At 31.9% G+C, this 17,740-nt stretch overlaps 2 protein-coding genes across 4 annotated transcripts; one reads left to right on the forward strand and one right to left on the reverse strand.

The window, feature by feature from the left end:
* Positions 1-3,963: 3,963 nt before the first annotated feature.
* Positions 3,964-6,726, reverse strand: LOC115995392 (putative protein phosphatase 2C-like protein 44). Its single transcript, XM_031119945.1, has 5 exons — positions 6,434-6,726; positions 5,698-5,985; positions 5,002-5,260; positions 4,547-4,671; positions 3,964-4,316 (listed from the first exon to the last, which is right to left on the reverse strand). The coding sequence occupies exons 1-5, from the start codon at positions 6,464-6,466 to the stop codon at positions 4,179-4,181; spliced, it is 843 nt and encodes a 280-aa protein (XP_030975805.1). The 5' UTR covers positions 6,467-6,726; the 3' UTR covers positions 3,964-4,178.
* A 5,010-nt stretch (positions 6,727-11,736) lies between these two features.
* On the forward strand, positions 11,737-17,464 carry LOC115950854. 3 transcript variants are annotated; one of them, XM_031068117.1, is made up of 6 exons: positions 11,737-11,943; positions 12,039-12,159; positions 13,943-15,599; positions 15,956-16,258; positions 16,810-17,063; positions 17,147-17,464. In XM_031068117.1, exons 1-6 carry the CDS (start codon positions 11,865-11,867, stop codon positions 17,310-17,312), a joined length of 2,580 nt encoding a protein of 859 aa, XP_030923977.1. In that variant the 5' UTR covers positions 11,737-11,864; the 3' UTR covers positions 17,313-17,464. The 3 variants fall into 3 exon arrangements, with proteins under 3 accessions (XP_030923977.1, XP_030923979.1, XP_030923978.1); XM_031068119.1 differs by having other exon boundaries at positions 12,039-12,164; positions 17,147-17,355; XM_031068118.1 differs by having other exon boundaries at positions 12,056-12,159; positions 17,147-17,355.
* Positions 17,465-17,740: the final 276 nt, after the last annotated feature.

A 17,740-nucleotide genomic window follows, 5' to 3' on the forward strand; every position in this document is an offset into this window, starting at 1 on the left:
TGTAATTTAAGAAGATAAGAACAAAATATATATATATATCTAAAAAAATTAATGAAAGTGTGAAGCTTAAGAATATATATATAAATATATATATATATATATTTTCCTTAATGGATGAGAAGAAGTTAAGTTGATATTAAATTATAGAGTTTTTGTTTCTATCAAACTTTATCTAAAGAAGTGATTTTAAATTTAAATTTTTATCAACTTAGAAATTATAGGAGAAAAAGAGAATAGCATAATAAAATTATATTTATTTTTCAAAAATTTATTAAAATTTCTACAATTTGGTGAAGTCATGTGGCGCAGCCATAGTGTCAAATAGATATTTTTTTTTTGTTCTTATCTTCTTCTCCTATAATTTTCTATTTTTTTTTTTAAATTTTAGCTTCATACTTTCATAAATTTTCACTACACGTAAAAAAATTGAAGAATTTTGTTTATATTTTAAAAATTGCAATATTTTGGATAAAATAGGCTGTGCCACATGACTTCACAAAATTGCAGAAATTTTAATAGATTTTTGAAAAATAAATATAATTTTTTTATGCTCTTATCTTTTTCTCCTATAATTTCTAAGTTGATAAAAATTTTAATTTAAAATCACTTCTTTAGATAAAGTTTGGTAGACACAAAAACTCTATAATTTAATATCAACTTAACTTCTTCTCATCCATTAAGGAAAAAAATATATATATTCTTAAGCTTCACACTTTCATAAATTTTTATAGATATATATATATATATATATTTTTTATTCTTATCTTCTTAAATTTCAGGATTTTTTTTTTTTTATATTTTAAAAATAGATAATATTTTTTTGTTCTTATCCTCTTCTCCTATAATTTTCTATTTTTTTTATAAAAAAAAAAAAAAAAAAAATCAGCTTCACACTTTCATAAATTTTTACTACACATAAAAAAATTGAAGAATTTTGTTTAGATTTTAAAAGTTGCAATATTTTGGATAAAATAGAAGTTTAGTTATTATTATCAACTTAAACTCCAATCCTTAATCAATATTTAGGATGTACATGAAATCTTAATCAATCATTGAATGTTATCAATTTTATTTAAATTACCATTCATTTGTAGTTTTGTACTTTAATTCATTAAAATAAAAACGTCTATCCTTATTAGTACTTTCTTTCTTTATACGAATATGAAATTCTATCCATATTTATCCAATAAAAATGATCGAAGGAGATTTAGTTTAAGTATAAATCATCTAAATTCAAACTTTATCAGATTAAGAAGTTACCTCCTTATAAAAACTAAGATTTAAAATTTTATCTCACTCTAAAATACAATACATGTATTATTTTGCTTAGCCGTGTTTGTTTTTTTTTTTTTTTTTTTTTTTGCCTTGAACAATGTTGGTGTGGTAATGCTTTTCATGAGTACTTATTTTTGATGTTGTAGCTTTCATAATAGAAAAGTGCTACGTTTCTCCTTTCTGCCCTACCTACAACTTTGCAGGTAAATTTTTTTTTTTCTTTCATCAAATTCAATAGATTTTGTGTATTTGTTGCCTTTTTATTATATATAATATGATTTTTATCAACAAGTTTTATAGATAGGCTGAAATTCTATGTTTGATTACACTTTTTAGTGTTTTTTTTAGAAGTCAATATAACAAACAGTATATTTGTGTTTTTTAATTTCTTATTACATGATTATTTGTTGTTGCCATCAATATTTTATAATGGATTTAATTTGTTATGGCTTTTGTTTGGTGCTTTGTTCCATGTAATCTATATTCTTTAATTAAAAGTAAAATTTGTTGTCAAACATGAAATTGGATACAAGAGAATCTATCCGTCCAAATTTCTATGTAAGTCTATCTTTACTTAACTCCGGGTTTTTTTTTTAAGCTAAAAAATTTGGATATTTTTTCATTAATGAATTGAGATTTTGGTTTAATTTTGTTTTCAACCGCTTCAATTATTATTATTATTTTTTAGAGAGTTTCAACCTATGACGTCTGCTCCTGATGATAGTTCTTTATCACCAAACCAAAACACCAATCAGTTTTTGATGTAGGCAGGGATTGAACCCCAGATTTCTTATACAACCATTAGAGACTTTACTAGTTGAGCTAACTTGAATTCATTATTTTTTTCATGTGTAATACTAATACCTGTGTTTTTTTATGATAAAAAAATAATATATGTGTTCTTAAAGGCTAAAATACAATACAATTGCAAACATTACTTTAAGTTAGGGTGTTATATTTATTTATTAGTAAGTTGGAATGTTACATTAAGTTAGAATATTATATTTTTATTTATTATTAATTTAGAATGCTACATATGGATACATATGTTGGTTTAGGGTTGATATAACTTATAACCATTTGAATGAAATCAACACTAAAACAAATGATTTAAATATCAAAATAAGAAATAAAAATTAAATTTCTTTTAAGTGTACAAGTACAATTTATTTTTTAATCTTAAATTTTAAATTAATTATTTTTTTTTCATTTTATTTGTTATTAAATTTAATTATATCATCAAAATATTTTTTATTAAGCCGTGCATCGCACGGGCATAATACTAGTATTATATAAGACTAGCTTCATCACACGTGATGAGGCTTTTTTTTTTTTTTTTTTTGGTTTAATGTAATTTTTCAATTTTAATTTATCTATTTTTAGTGAAGCTACACAAGAGTGAATTTTAAAAAAAAAAAAAAAAATTAGGATTTGAAAATAAGTAAACGGCTAGGTTTAGTGTGTGCTAGTTTTTTGGAAAACAAAAATGAGAAATTATTATGTACTCTCGGAATACCATAAATGCGTATTCATTTCTCTCATATGAATGTTAGGTCCTATTAATTAAATTCATGGTGGGACCCATCATTTATGTGAGAGGAGAAGTACGCATTTATGGTACTTTAGGAGTACCTAATAATTTTTCGAAAATAAATGTATTAAATGTGCGTAAGATATATTCAAATAGAGAGTGTGCTAATTTTTAGGGAAAAAAAGTTTATCTAGTAGTTTTTTAATTTTATTGAATTACAATTTTAACCCTATTTTATATTTTTTAAGAATAAGAATTATCTAATTAGATTAGGGGTATTTTTAACATTTATTTTGAAGCCATAACTAACTTTCTGAATCATCTTAATATATAGAAAGTGATAACGGTGTATTTACTGTTTAGAACTGTTTGGGTTTCAAATATAATGGGATGGGTTTGAGATGAAATTTCTAAAATGTGTACAAGTTTGGTACACAACTTGATCGGATGCCATTTATTGTCTCAAGCTGGTCACAACTCACACCAATGTGAATGTCAGATGTATTCAAAATGTGGATTAACGTAAAAAACTTCAGGTAGAGAAATATTGGGTGTCCACGTTAGTATTTTCCAATTTCAATGTCAACGCAGATGATAATGCATCATTACATAGTGTAGAGGGTTGTGGCAGACAATCTATAATGGGTTCACTTGTGGGCATCACTGTTAAAAATTCAAACCCCCTGACTAGTTCGCAGGTTGCAATTTATACATATCTTAGACCAAAGCGCAAGGATGAGATTGGTTGGACAATCCTAAGAAAACTGAGTAAGTTGCCTTGCCATAATCTAGTCAAAGGAGACAATTTGTTTTTCATTTTTCAATTTATGTCCAAAAAAATATACCTCTTTGTTTTGGACACCCCCAAAGTCCAAACCCCTTTCCCTTTATTTTCTTCCTAAATAACCTAAATTGGCCTGTTACAAGTGAGTTTGGATTAATTGTTTTTTCTTTTTGTTTTTAGCTTTTTTAACTTATTTTCTTATTTATAGTTTTTTAAAGTTTTTGTTTACTATATTTTTGTCAAGTTTTAGTAAGTTAAAAAAACAACTTTCAGTAAAAAAAATTAATCCGAACGCAGATGGTGGGGAAACCCACATTTGGCAATATAATAAGCTTGTGTGTATATGATGATACCGTTCATACATGCTACATACTAAAGCAAAAATGCATGCCTTTCATACAAACTAAGGCAAAAACTCTTCTTTCTTCTTTTCTTTGTAATAAAACAAAAACTCCTTCCGGGTATGACTTCTTTGCTGTTCATTTCACTGCCATTTGATATTGGCTTAGTTGGTCAATCAAGATGCGGTAAAACTATGCACTGTAAAAAATTTTAAAGCTCTATTGCTATAAGTAAACATGAAGGATGTTAGTCAAAGTGAATGATCAAGCAAGCAATGCTGCTTTTGCTCATTCTATTTAAAGCCTCCTTTGCCAAGCACCCAGCAGCTTCTTTGGGATCTTCTAAGTGCCTGATGAGATTCACAGCCTCTTGATTCTGCATTACCTGGACATACAAGGCAAACATATTCAAACTTCTTTGATATTCTGAAATAAAATAGAAGTATTGTGTGCGCTAGTGCTAGTGTACAACACTACTACTTAAACTTCGTTATGAGGTGAGTGCATTGTTTTGTTGTGAGTGTGATTATTTAACTTTCTGGAAAGATAACTTTAATCCATACATTAGGGAAGCAGGAGTCTCTAATGCCTGTTGGTGTGAAAAATGCATCTTACCTCCCATATGCCGGCGCTTGCTATGATGACAAATTCAGTACTGGAATCAATTCTTTCAGCAGCAATAACAAGTTCTGAGCCTCTGGGTTGCTTAACTTTGCCCAAATTGAATCCTAATATGCGTACTTTATGCACAAGAAGAGCAACTATTATCAGAGAGTGTCAATCATAAAGTACTTTAGACCATGTGAACACAAGAACAAGAGTTGGTTAGTTATGAATCTTATGACCCTTTTGTATCTAAATGCAAACTCCTATTCTTATGTCAGTGACACAGTTGTGTCAATAAATTAATGAAAGGTTGTTTTTTTAGAGTAACACAAATAAAAGTAAAAACATGTTCGCCAAGAGCCTTGTGCCTCAATGGCACTATTGTGTTCTCCCATAGAGAAGAACTTGGGTCGAATCCCCTCATTCACTGGTTTAAAAAATAGTGGTAAGAAGATGTTCTATACCTGACATAAGTCTGCGAGACCAGTGTCTTTTGCCTGATTGCTGGTCGCAGCTGCTTATCTGCTGAGCCACACCATTTCTGCAGACAACAGCTCTATAGTCTCCCATGTAAGCTGTCACAAGCTTTTCCGCATTCATCACCAACGCAGATACTGAACCTGCTCTCCATATCTCATCTGCTTCATATGTCTCCCTAATCTTTGCTCTAGCACAAAGGTATGCCTTTTTCATTATCTCTTTGCTATTCCTCCTAACCTGAGTCTGCAAAGCACAAAGCAACAATATCAAGATAGGGGAAAATGGGAAAAGAGAGAGAGGGAAGGAGTTAATATGGCACTAGAATTTTGTGCTTTTTTTTGCCCTTTTAAAACTAAGCAAAATTTGTTCTTTATTAGTATCATCGCCAGAATGACATTTCATTGCAATATTGGGAGTCTTTTCATAATCCTTTTTAAATTAACATTGAAGCAAACAGTCAAAAAAGACACATAGGAAATTATTCTATATGCAACGGTGTGCTCAAATGGCAGCATGTATGCAGTTTGACCTGTGGCATTATTTCATTTGCAGTCAGTGTAAATATCAAGTTACTTGCTAATCAAAGCGCTTTTCACATTCATATGTATTGGTTGAAGTTGTCATTTTTTTTCATGAAAGTAATCTTTAAAGGGTATGGCATTATGTAAAATGTTCATTACCTCGTTGGGGTTCTTGCTAAATAAATGGGATTGAATATACTTGTGAATTCCATCTGCAATTTGATTATCGGAAACCCCAAAAAACCAACATTCAATGTCTCCAACTGGCTCTCGCTGAACCACAACTGAGCTACACTCAAAGTCCTCTGAACCACCTCTAAATGATTGATCCTCCACAACATAATATCCATGTGAAACTGGCATCATCCATGAGGGCCTTCTTGTAAACTCTAGCCCTTTTTTCTTTCTCTTGCCATCTCCTATGAGAAAGCGTCTCAGCCTGAATGCCTATAAAACTCAAGAAAATAAGTTATCTAAAGAAAGATGGGGTCTTGCAGTAACCAACTTCTTGATTGTAAATTTACTCGTATCAGAAAATTCTTCAACTTCTACATTTATATGAAAGAACAGAAACTTCTTTGCGAAAATTCCTATTCTTTATCTATGTAATCTCAAACATCAAGAAAGACTAAAACAAACAATATCAAAGAGAAATCAATCTTTGTTGCTGGTAGTAGTATATCTCTTGCTAGGAATATCATAACATGTTCTTTCTCCATTTTTCTTACATTTGGCATGTGAATGTTTCTAACACAAGAAAGAAGAAATCAACCAGAACTCATAGACCCAATAGTCTAAAGTATCTAATTGACCAAGAACTACAAGATAAAAGGCTAATGAAATAGTATATATGTTGTAAAAAGAAGAGAGAACAGAAAGAGATTATAGGCTTTACCTTGAACTTGAGATGAAGATCCTTCAGTCCCATGTTTTCTTCTTGGAATTTGATAAGAGATGGATTGATGAATATAAGGTAGTTCTAGAAGACAATCACAAGAAATGGAAAAGTTTTCAGAATAGAAAAGAAATGGAAGATAGGGACTGAGAGACTTTAACTTGGCATGGTTCTTGATTGGTAATATAATTAAGAGGGAGTAGTTTGAAACTTTGAAGTCAATAGGTACCGACTACTCTCCTATTTTTGGGTCAACGTATTTAAAGAGAAAATTCATTAGCTTTCGGCTACTCTCCTATCCTTGGGCCAATGTATTTAAAGAGAAAATTCATTAGCTTTTAATTATAAGATAAGAGAAGAAAATCAAGCACTTAAAAACGTCAGTTTTCTGCTTTTGTTCAAATTAATTTATTAATATTACTTTATCTGTGACTGTTTTTGAATCATGAAAATTGACTTTTTGTTGGGTAGATATACCCAATAACTCCTTACCTGAAATTGGAGGACACTTTTATTTCCACACTAACAAGCTTTACTTCGGACTTGATTTCTTTTTCCTGAAATGCCATCCCAGCTGCTGTTATTCCTTTCTATATTTGAGCCATATCTATTTCATACCTTCACTTGCATAATTAGTACATGTATTCACCATTTATACACAAAAATTATAACTTAAAATCATTATTTAGTTCAAAAAACTAAGTGTTTGTTCTGTATGTGTAATTGAGTGTGTGTAATAGAAATTATTATTATTATTATTTTGTTCATTAGAAAAACCAAGCTATATATAGCAAGTGTTTGGGGCGGGTTTGAGATATTTTCCAATCTCAAATGAGATTGTTTCGACATTAATAATATAAGATGAAAAAGAAAGGGGAGGAACTCAGGAACAGTTGTGGAGAGAGAGAGAGAGAGAGAGAGAGAGAGGTTGGTAATAGATTATATAAAAACAAACAAATAAATTATAAATAGCATGTGCAATAGTTAAATTATATATACAAGTAATTAAAAAAAAAAATATATATATATATATATATATTCAAGATAGGATGGGGCGAGCATAACCCGTCTCCATCCCATCATCTCTTTAAAGCAAGAGAAGCACACGCGAGACACAGTAAGTTAAGTGAGGTCGGAAATTTTAACCATCCCTAATTTTTGGTAAAAGCTCAATCACAAATGACATCCTGAAAATAAAAGAAAAGAAAAAATCATAATGATTTTAGAATAATTTAATCATAGTCTCTTTTTCTACCTTCTTTGTTCAAAGTTGAAAGTCTAAAGTTATTTTGGTAAACAAATTAATTGCTAAAAATATTCTCAATTTAACTATAAAAAACTTACAAATTATTGTAAAAATGAATATGATAAATACCACCTCAGTAATTAAATAATTATTTTAATTTGTAACATTTATATTATAAAAAATTTATTGTTCTCCTATAGTCCTGTCCCTTTTTAACAAAATAAGATTTCCATTATTCTAACAATAAAGCCTGCACAGTCATAAATTCAGTTTTGGTGAGCTAGGTGAACAACTTAGAATTGAAGTTAGCAAATATTGGTTTGTGCCTTCTAATGCCTTTACCTGTTTCAAATTTAAGTCACCACTCCAGTCCAGCGTGCACAACACAGAGGATGCCAACTTGGTCTTGGCCCATGACTTAACTTCTCATAACTGTTGCTAATGGCATCCTGTCCAGTTGGATGCAACCATATCATGTCTTTTTATCAGTCCCATAATAAAGAGAGAAATTCAATTCAATGGTAAGTATCATTTTGATTTTCATGGCATTTGGTGGCACAACTCCTTTATGTTCATCGGATTTATTTTAAATGCAGAATGCAAGGCCAAAAAAAAAAAATAATGGGAGTTGATCCTGCACTACATTTAAGTTAACAAAAGAGGCTAGACATATTCCACATATACGAATTTTATCGTGTGGAATTTGCATAAGCTTTTTGAGATGCCATTAGTTAAGTTTTTTAAAGACAATATTTTGGATCAAGGACTCCAATAGAACTTAGCTTCAGTTCAATGCTTCAATGCACTAGACTCGTCAAAATATAATACATGTCATTCCATAAAAGTTCTATTTTTGTTTTTCTTGAAAGAATAAAATGAAGCAACTGGATTTTTTGAGAAGTCACGCTGGCACAATTACTTCGTTAACATTCTACTGACAAATATCAATTATTCCCCAAACTTGGGGCAATTGATACTTCTCTCTTTCATAGGAGGAAAAGTCGTGGTCTCGACTCTTCAACGTAAGAGAAGGATTTGGAGAAAAGGACTACCACCCCATTTTGAAATCTAGACAAAAGAAAGATTATAAATGAGATTTTTTTTCTTTAAATGATATTGGAAAAGATCAAACGTAAGAAAAACTTCATGACTTAATTTTTCAATAGTTTGTCCAAATATATTTCTGATTCGCTAATAAAGATAGAGTCAACTAGTTCATTTCTTCGTCAAACCTTTTGTCATTTAGGAGACAAGAATCAAGTGGAAAATTGTTCCCTATTGTTCAACTTTCAGCCTTGACATGGTCCATAATATAGACACATCTAAATGAATCATTCTTTATTACTAAGGTGAAGGACATATTTGTCATTATAAACAAATTTGATTATATTTAACCTCTTAAACTATCAAAATGCATGATTGGCCCTCCTAAAGTTATAATTATGTTTCAATGTGCATCGGTTTCAATCGGTACTGAAATATCTAATTCTCCTAATCAAATTGAAATGACATCTAGTACAAAATTAATTCCCTTAAGTAAAAGACCAATTTATCTTTTTTTACAAAATAAACAGCTACTAGGTAAATTGGTTTTACAATATTGAATTCCGTTAGAATTAACAACAACAAATATGGCAGAGGGTTTAAGTGTAATGTATAATTGAAATTGAGGGATTGATTATGTATTTCAAAGGTTCAGGGAGTAAATTGTAATCTTAGTGATAATTTAGGATGAAAAAAAAAGAAGAAGTAATTTTGACTCTCTTTTTTATGTTATTATGTTTAGTTTTCCACATAGATATTGGATAGTTCTCGTTTTAATAATTTTCCTATGCAACTAGAGTACCGTTAGAAAAATATATTGGAAAAAAGCATTGTAGTCTACAGAATGTGGTGAGCGAATTTGTTAAAACTTTTGACCAAACTTTGATTCTTGACTCCACTAAAAATTTAAACACGTAGAAAAGCAGAAGCCTCTTCTTAGTCTTCTATAATGACTCTCCCAAAGGTACTTCCTAAGTTGGGGTCGGTAAGTGTTTTTATCAAGCAATGCTTTTGACAATCAAATGTTCTAGAAGTATTTAGTATTTACCAAAATAATAATAATAATAATAATAATAATAATCTAGAATTATACACCCATGTATGAGCAAGCCAATAACATCTGGTATTTTCAGGAGTAATTAGAACAAATGTAGTTTTTAAATTTATTGTAATTATCCTTCACATCATATAGCATGGATTATATTATGTATTATCAAATTTGTGCTTCTTGAAATTACGGGCAAAAAGAAAAAGAAAAACCTTAAAATCCGATTTTAGACGTTTACAACTTTCATCTTACAAGTCGGTCTCCAGCTAAGTTGCTGAGCCGGGCCAAGTCTGGTCGAGTGAAGCCCAATTCATATTTTGCTTGCTCAGCTCCTTCGATATAAAACAAGCTTTGGGCCAAGTTTGGGTTGAATGTGTTACACTTTTAAGCTATCTTTACTCATAAAAGTAAATAAATAAATAAATTTATTTATTTATTAAACTATATGGCAATTTGATATAGTATTCTTTATTTTGAAAAACATCTCAATAAAATTCTAATCTGAACTTTTAATTTCCTGTTACTCTAATTGTAGAATTTTAAAAATCTTAATTTAATAAAAAAATTATTAAATGATGTTAAATTAAGTGTGATTTGAATCAAAGTTTAGCTTGTTATGCTACTAGACATGTTTGTTATGTTTGTCTCCTAGCTTGCGGTGAAATTATGAAATACACTCTTTAGCTTGTTATGCTAGAAACATTTTTATTGATGTATTTTGGATTAAGGATTCTCCTCCGTATTTCAATTTGGTTCATATAAAGTTATGAATAAAAGAATTTTCTGTTAAAAAAAATGTGCTAATTACCTTACTTTTATAGGTAATACTTTAATATTAATGGGAGTGATGCTAACTACCTACACTTTCATTTTTCATTCTCTATGCATTTCCCTATTTGCCTTTTCATGTCTTACCCAATCAGATCTCATATCTCATATCTCAGTATGTTAAATCATGTGTTTGATTAAAAACCATGACTTTTTCCCAAATCAAATAAAATGTTAAAATCTCTCATTCATTCAAGTTTCAAGAATGAAGTGTGGTGTTGAGTATTCAAATACTGATTTCCAAATTGATTAAACTCAAGTCATGGAATTTTTCATCAATTCACTTGTCCTTATACCTCTCAATAAAGTGGCATCATTAACAATAATCATTAACAGATTGTTGAAACTACTCTCACACGTTGATTACTCATTTTTGTCTTCCTCTAAAATTTTGGCCATAAGCATTTACAGATATCATATTTCTTATCACTAAGTTACCCTTCATTCATAAGAGTTTCATGACTACTTAAAACACTTAGTTGGCACCACTCAATTTTTTTTTTCTTTTGTAAGTCTTGTAAACAAAATGCATGTTAAAGAATGTTAAATGAATAAATCATCAATGGTAATACATGTTTCAATAATTAAAAAAAAAAAGGTGTTATAATGCATATTTTTCTAAAAAGAAAAAGGGAAATATATGTCAGTTATTTTATATATATCAATGGGCTTATGTATATTTTTTCTTGATGCTATATTCAATTTGATTTGATAATTTATATATATATATATATATTAAATACACCTTATACCTCAAAATTATAATTCGATTTTAAAAAATATACATATAATTTCATGTCATTTCACATTTAAAAAAAAAAAAAAGTGTTTTACTATAAATAAATATATAAGTGTCATTTAGGAATAATAAGCAGAACTAGCAACGGTAACAATGTAAGCTTGGAATGCATTTTCGTATTCCACCTTAGATAGTCCATTGCCAAAACATGCTTTTGGGTTGATTGCGATTTTCAAACACACTATTTGGAAATCTTTACCAAACTCCGAAAAATGAAAAATCACTATTTAAAATCGGAATGGCGTGTTTTGGCCCAAAAACGCTGAACCAAACCGATACTATAAATATAAAAAGTTAAAAACCCTTGCCCCAAAAAAGCAAAAAAAAGTTTTAAAATTTAAAGTAAGGAGAAATGAAAAAATTTATTTCCTAAAACCTCCCTTAAAACCCTTCCCCCATCTGCTGCCCAAAACACCAGTCAGTCCACAACCACAAGGAGGAGAGATCACCCACAAAAACAAATACAATGGTGCTCTCACTCTCACGTACTCGTCTTCTTCTTCTTCTTCCAAAACCAGCGCTTCAGCTTCATTTCCGCAAGATGGGTAAAACCCATTTCACCAAAACTATTACTACTACTACTACATGTTTGTGTTTTCTTAAAAGCATTTTCTGGGTTTTGATTGCAATGTTATTTCAGGGCTTCCCATATCACAGAGATGGTGTTCATCTAAGCCTTCGTTCAGGATAGAGACCGAGCAGTCTTTGGACTCAAAGAAAGTTGAGCAGAGGGCAGTGGCTACAAAACCAGAAATGAAGAAGTGAGGTCTTTTCGAAACCCACAAACTCTTTTTATTATTATTACTTTGAAGTTTAGGGTTTAGTATTCTTATATGTTCATGTTGTATGGTTGTTTATTGAGAGTTATATTAGCTAAAAAAGAGGTTGTTGATAATGATTGTTATGCAAAAATCTAATGGTTATTTTAATATGGGTACAAATTTAAAGAACATTGTTTCATTTTCTTTTCCCTCTTATAATTCATGATTTTTCAATGGTTGCATAACTGCACCTCAGGTAACTGGGTTCTGAGCAATTGAGAAGTTAGAACCACTTGGGTGGGAGTTTTCGACCCAAAAGAGAAACTTTATGGTATTTGATACTAATGGTCAAATAAAATCATAAATATGCAAAATCTGCTGTCATGTGGACAAGCTGGTATATTTGGAGCTCGAAGTCTTGAACCTGTGAAATGTCCATCCCTTTAGGGAATGTTGTATGGTGAATAGATATTGTATTGGCTTTGTGTGTTTGCTGCCATGGGTATGGGCATTGTAGTTACTGTTGTTTTTGGTCTTTGGTTGTGTGCTCTAATTGTGTGGCCTTTGGCCTTATTTCTAGTTTTCTAACTTGTTTACAATAAAATTCTCTTGATTATCAAAAAAGAATTGTCCATCCCTTGGGATTCTTCAGAGTTTCATTATAATGGAAAGATAAATGCCAAATTTTGAAGTCATAAAATGTTTTTTTTTTAATGGTTTGGATCATTGAGAAGCAATATCCCAAACCAAGGAGCTATAAGTGATAAGATTGGAAGAATGAAAGGGATATCAAAAGTTACTTCTCTAGCTTTTGGTAGGACTATGAAATTATTAAGAAATGAGAAGAAAGGTAATTTCCTCCACAAGAACAAAAGAATATGCCATGACTCAAACATCAACGCAGATGAAAACCAGAAAATGTGCTGTTTAGATTCATGACATAAATAATACATGCTAGACAGTTTAGTCAATGTAGCACTAACAAGCTGTAGGGGTGAACTGGTGCAGTGTCCCTTGTTTATTCTTGCTCATAATACTAGATTTCTTGTTCATCCATCTTTCACATTTGGGGGATTTTGGCACGTCTAGTCAATGAAGCACTAACATGCTGTAGGGGTGCAGTGTCCGAGTATCATACATGGGTTACACATGATATGATCCTGACATGCGTCAGATAGGTATTCTTACACTTCCACATCAAATAAAAACCAAATCCCATAATTGTCCATTACTGTCCCAACATGAAATAGAGTATAGACTTGCTCAAAATAACTCAAACAAAACCAACATGTAATAGAGAACTTTGTCCAGAACTGTCTCATCTCTCCTTGAGACCCTCTTTCCTCTGTGATGATCTACAGTAAGCTCTTTTTTTTTTTCTTTTTCATTTTTCCTTTAAGCTTGAGAAATCACTACTTACCACTTTCTATTCTCTATGAGTTATAAGAAGTTAAGAGAATTTAATTTTGAGTTGCATTAGGGTCTATATTTGATTATTTGTACACATATCATTATAAGATTGAATGAAGAGACAGTGTTTCTTCCATTTCTTCCTCTTCTTTTTTTGGATTTCCTTGATTCTACTGTCCTGTACACCTCTTGTATACAAGAGTCTCTCTTTTCTTTTAATCATATTTTTTTTAGATGAAAAATGTTACACACATCATGCCTAGCACTTTTTCATGTCTGTGCTTGAATTTTGGGGTTGGGGAGAGAAGGGGCTTTATGTATTCATTGTATTGTGATCTTTTAAGTCTTTACATTGAAATCCTTAAATGTACAGATATATGGAATTGAATCCAGGGCACCTTCCAGAAGCAACACAACTTCGTAACAAAGTGGGGGGAGTGTGGAACACTCTGAAGGGCATTTTTACTAATATAAAGGAAAAGATGCTAGGGAATTCTCATCAGAATCAAATCACCAGTGAGACATCAGATTCTGCATCTAATAGGAGAGCATCTGAGATTATCACTTCACAGAACAAATCACAAAATACTGAATTTGGTGAGCCCAAAAGTGAACTTCAGACTTTTGAAGCTGTAGAGGGTTCTAACAGTACCAAGGAGAGTCTTTCAACAAGTGTAGAATCTCATTTAATTGGAGAAAGCTCTTCCAGGGATGTAGTTGATGCAACGGCTTCTGAGCTCACCAAGACAAGTACTTGTCCAAATAGAAGTTATAGAACTGAACATGGCAACCCTGAAAATATAGGTAAATCATCAGGAGCCAATTTATATCCTCTTGTTACTGAGAAGAAAACTCTGACAAGTGGGCCATCACATATGATGAGTGAAATTTATTCGGAGGAATTGGTCAAAATGACAGATCTTGAGGTAAGTAAGGTGCATACTAGACCAGATAATATTAGATACAGTGAGACAGAAAATGTTGTTCAATCGTCAGAATCATTTGTAGATTCTCACAGTTATGAGAAAATTAATTCAGGAAATGCAGGTTCCCATAAGATGAGGGAAATCTCTTCAGAGGATCAACCCAAAGTCAAGCTTGAAAATGAGCACAGGCTGCGTGAGGAAGCGATGTCAGGCATTGTTGGGGTTTTGGATAGAAATCAAAAGGCAGAGGTTGGGCACTTAATTTACTCAATGCATCAATTACCCGGTGAAGCTTCTAAAGATGGTGCAGATGAAGTGCATCAACTTAATAAGAAAATTGCAAATTTAGTTCAAAAAATGATGGCGGACTCTGGTGTGGGTAAAGTTCCCACTTCATCTAATGGTGCCCAAAAGATCAAAGGTTTGGCAGACCTGTATAGGACAAAGAATGATCGATCTAGAGAAATTCCTTGTAAACAGAGTAACTCTTTAAAACCCGGTACATTTTTAAAAGATTTGGGTGAAACTCCTGGGGAAAATATTGCAGAAGATTATGATATTAGAGATCTAATTTACTGCATTAAGGAGCTGCCTAGCGAAAAATCACCTGCTATATCTCATAATAGTTCTAGCTGTACTGATTCTAAACAAGTCAGGATGGGAGGCTCAGTTGAAAGGGCCCAACCCCAGGCTAATATGCAAGACACTGATGCCAATAGAGGACAAGCTTCATTGATAACCCATTCTATGGGCAAGGAAAGTAACAAGTTGAGTGGAAGGCCTAGTACAGGATTTCCATTCATGGCATGTGCTGAGTTGAATGAGAATGAGCAGGATAACAGTTCAGATTTTGCAGCCTCTGATTACATAAAGCCAGTCACACAGGTTCCTATTCCAGCTAAAGAAGACCTAGATAACTTTCTGATTACAGACTTCACAAAAGAAGAATCTGCAGAAAACAAAGTATTGGTTAGATTTCTGTTCAGAAATACACAGGACAGTGATATAATTTCTGCATTTAAGGATTGTGGGCCCATTGTGAAGATACAACATATTTCCTCTGTTAAAGGAAGCATTTTCAAAGATGTCTATGTGCATTTTAAGGTTAGTGCTCATTAGCATCATAGTTTAAACTTTAACTGCCTTTTGATTTCTCATTTAGGAGTCATCCCATTCATTTTCATACTACATAGCGCTGAAAAATAATTCATGGGGAGTAATCAACTAGGTTGGCACCTCCTAGTGTTTCCAATGTTCAAATCCCCCCTCCCCCAACTATCAAATTATCAAAAATAATTCATGGGGAGGAATCATTCCACCCTAAAAAGGTTGAGTGACAAAGTTGACCTCATCTGTCTGTCAGCCAAACATGGCATAAATTTGTAATTGGGAGAAAATGTGAATTAAATTATAACATAAAATATTCATTGTGTTAAACTTGTCATCTCGTTTTATTGCAGAAAAGGGAAGGATTGCAAAAGGCTCTCAAGAAAACTGATCTGATTGTAAGACGTGCAGATGTTGTTGTGAAAGCAGCTTCTCCAGTGGATGATGCCCCTAGTAGGATTTTAGTTCCTGAGCTAATTGGTGATCCTGATGTTCCTGCTGCATTAGTTAAGAATCCCACCAGAACAGTGAAAATTGAACAACTGACTCATGATATAAGCTCAGATCAGCTGCAAGAAGCTCTTGCTTTCTGTGGGAGTGGCATATCCAGCTTTTACTTGGGTTCCTCTAGTTGTGTTGCTTATGTGGAATTTGAGGTGAGGTTTCTGTCACCATTGTTGCTGGTGTTAATCTATCATAAATACGAAGTGTCTTCTTAGATTCTTTAACATAGTTTGTGTTATGGCTGTGGCTTCCACCTAAAACAACTTCTTATTAAATTTTATATAATAATTGTATGATTCTAAAATTCTATGGAAGTTGAGATCTAAATTTGTGTTTTATATTTATTTTTCCTCCTTTTTTGGTTGCTCTTGTGGCTGAGAAAATCCTATATGGCTCAATAGTTTATGAACAATGCTGACTTGAATAACTAACAGCTCAAGTTCTGTTCACACGGGACTTAAAATCATTGGATCCTTTCTTCTTTGGTGAAGGAGCAGGGAATGGGATGAGTGATTAATATGAAGCCCAATCTATACAATGGGCTGGCCACCACTCTATCCCTGCCAAGTTCCAAAGCTAAACATGCCAATTAGATTTGCACCTCACCTAGTTCCTTCCAACACAACCAGACTGCACAGTTTTCTTGATGCACACCAACATCTTGAATTCCTCTCTTATTTATGTTTTAAGTGCCTCTTTGCAGACAGAAGATTCCAAAGAGAGAGCAATTGCAAAACATTCCATATATATTTCTGGGAAGCAGCTCTTGATCTTTAGAATTGATGCACCAAGAACGACAGTTGTACGTGTTTCAAACATTAATAGCCTACAAGGGAAAATCCATGACATATGCAGTTCTTTTGGAGAGGTCAAAGCAATAGTCATGAGATATGCAGGCACAGGGGATGTGCATTTCAAGCTGTGTGAATGGCCTAATATGTTACACATTCTCAATAGGTAATTTCAGTAATACTTTCAAGAAATCTTTTATGAACATTATTATTAAGATATTTTAATCATGCTTCTGTATTTTATTCCAGTTTGAATGGAATGGAAGTAGATGGTCACCGGTTGCTTGCTCGGCCCGCTCCTGTATTTCCACCTAAAATCCTCCAAGCCCTTTGGAGTCAGCCAAATGAAAGAAGACATATTCTAGCTGTTATGACTGCAATGCGTTGGAGATCCAATAGACATGATGAACTATGAATGATTAATCATTTCAAATTATGATCTAGTTAAGGTGGCTGTGTTTAAAAAAACAGAACTTTTTTCTTGCCCATTAAAATTGTTCCTCCTTAATTGAGATTTACATATGGCAGATTAATGTTAACTCATCACACAGATACTTTTGCAAGTCACATACACAAATGTGCACGTAGTAATTTTATTGGAACAAATGAGGCAATGGAAAGATTAGCTGGTTTTGGCATCCATACCTTTTCTTGATCCAAGTTCCATACCTTATCAGATAAGGTCAATGTCACTTAAGAGCCGCCAATTCAATATTGGATTGTTGTTATATTTTCTTCTTTAATGGTCTTAAGAAAAAGATGCTGACATAATAATGACCAGAAGGATGCATCCATTACGTCTTGAATGAAAAATGTGTAATTCAGATTTCAAAATAAATCAAC

This window comes from Quercus lobata, chromosome 6 (genome assembly GCF_001633185.2).
Source record: "Quercus lobata isolate SW786 chromosome 6, ValleyOak3.0 Primary Assembly, whole genome shotgun sequence".
NCBI classification, from domain to species: domain Eukaryota; kingdom Viridiplantae; phylum Streptophyta; class Magnoliopsida; order Fagales; family Fagaceae; genus Quercus; species Quercus lobata.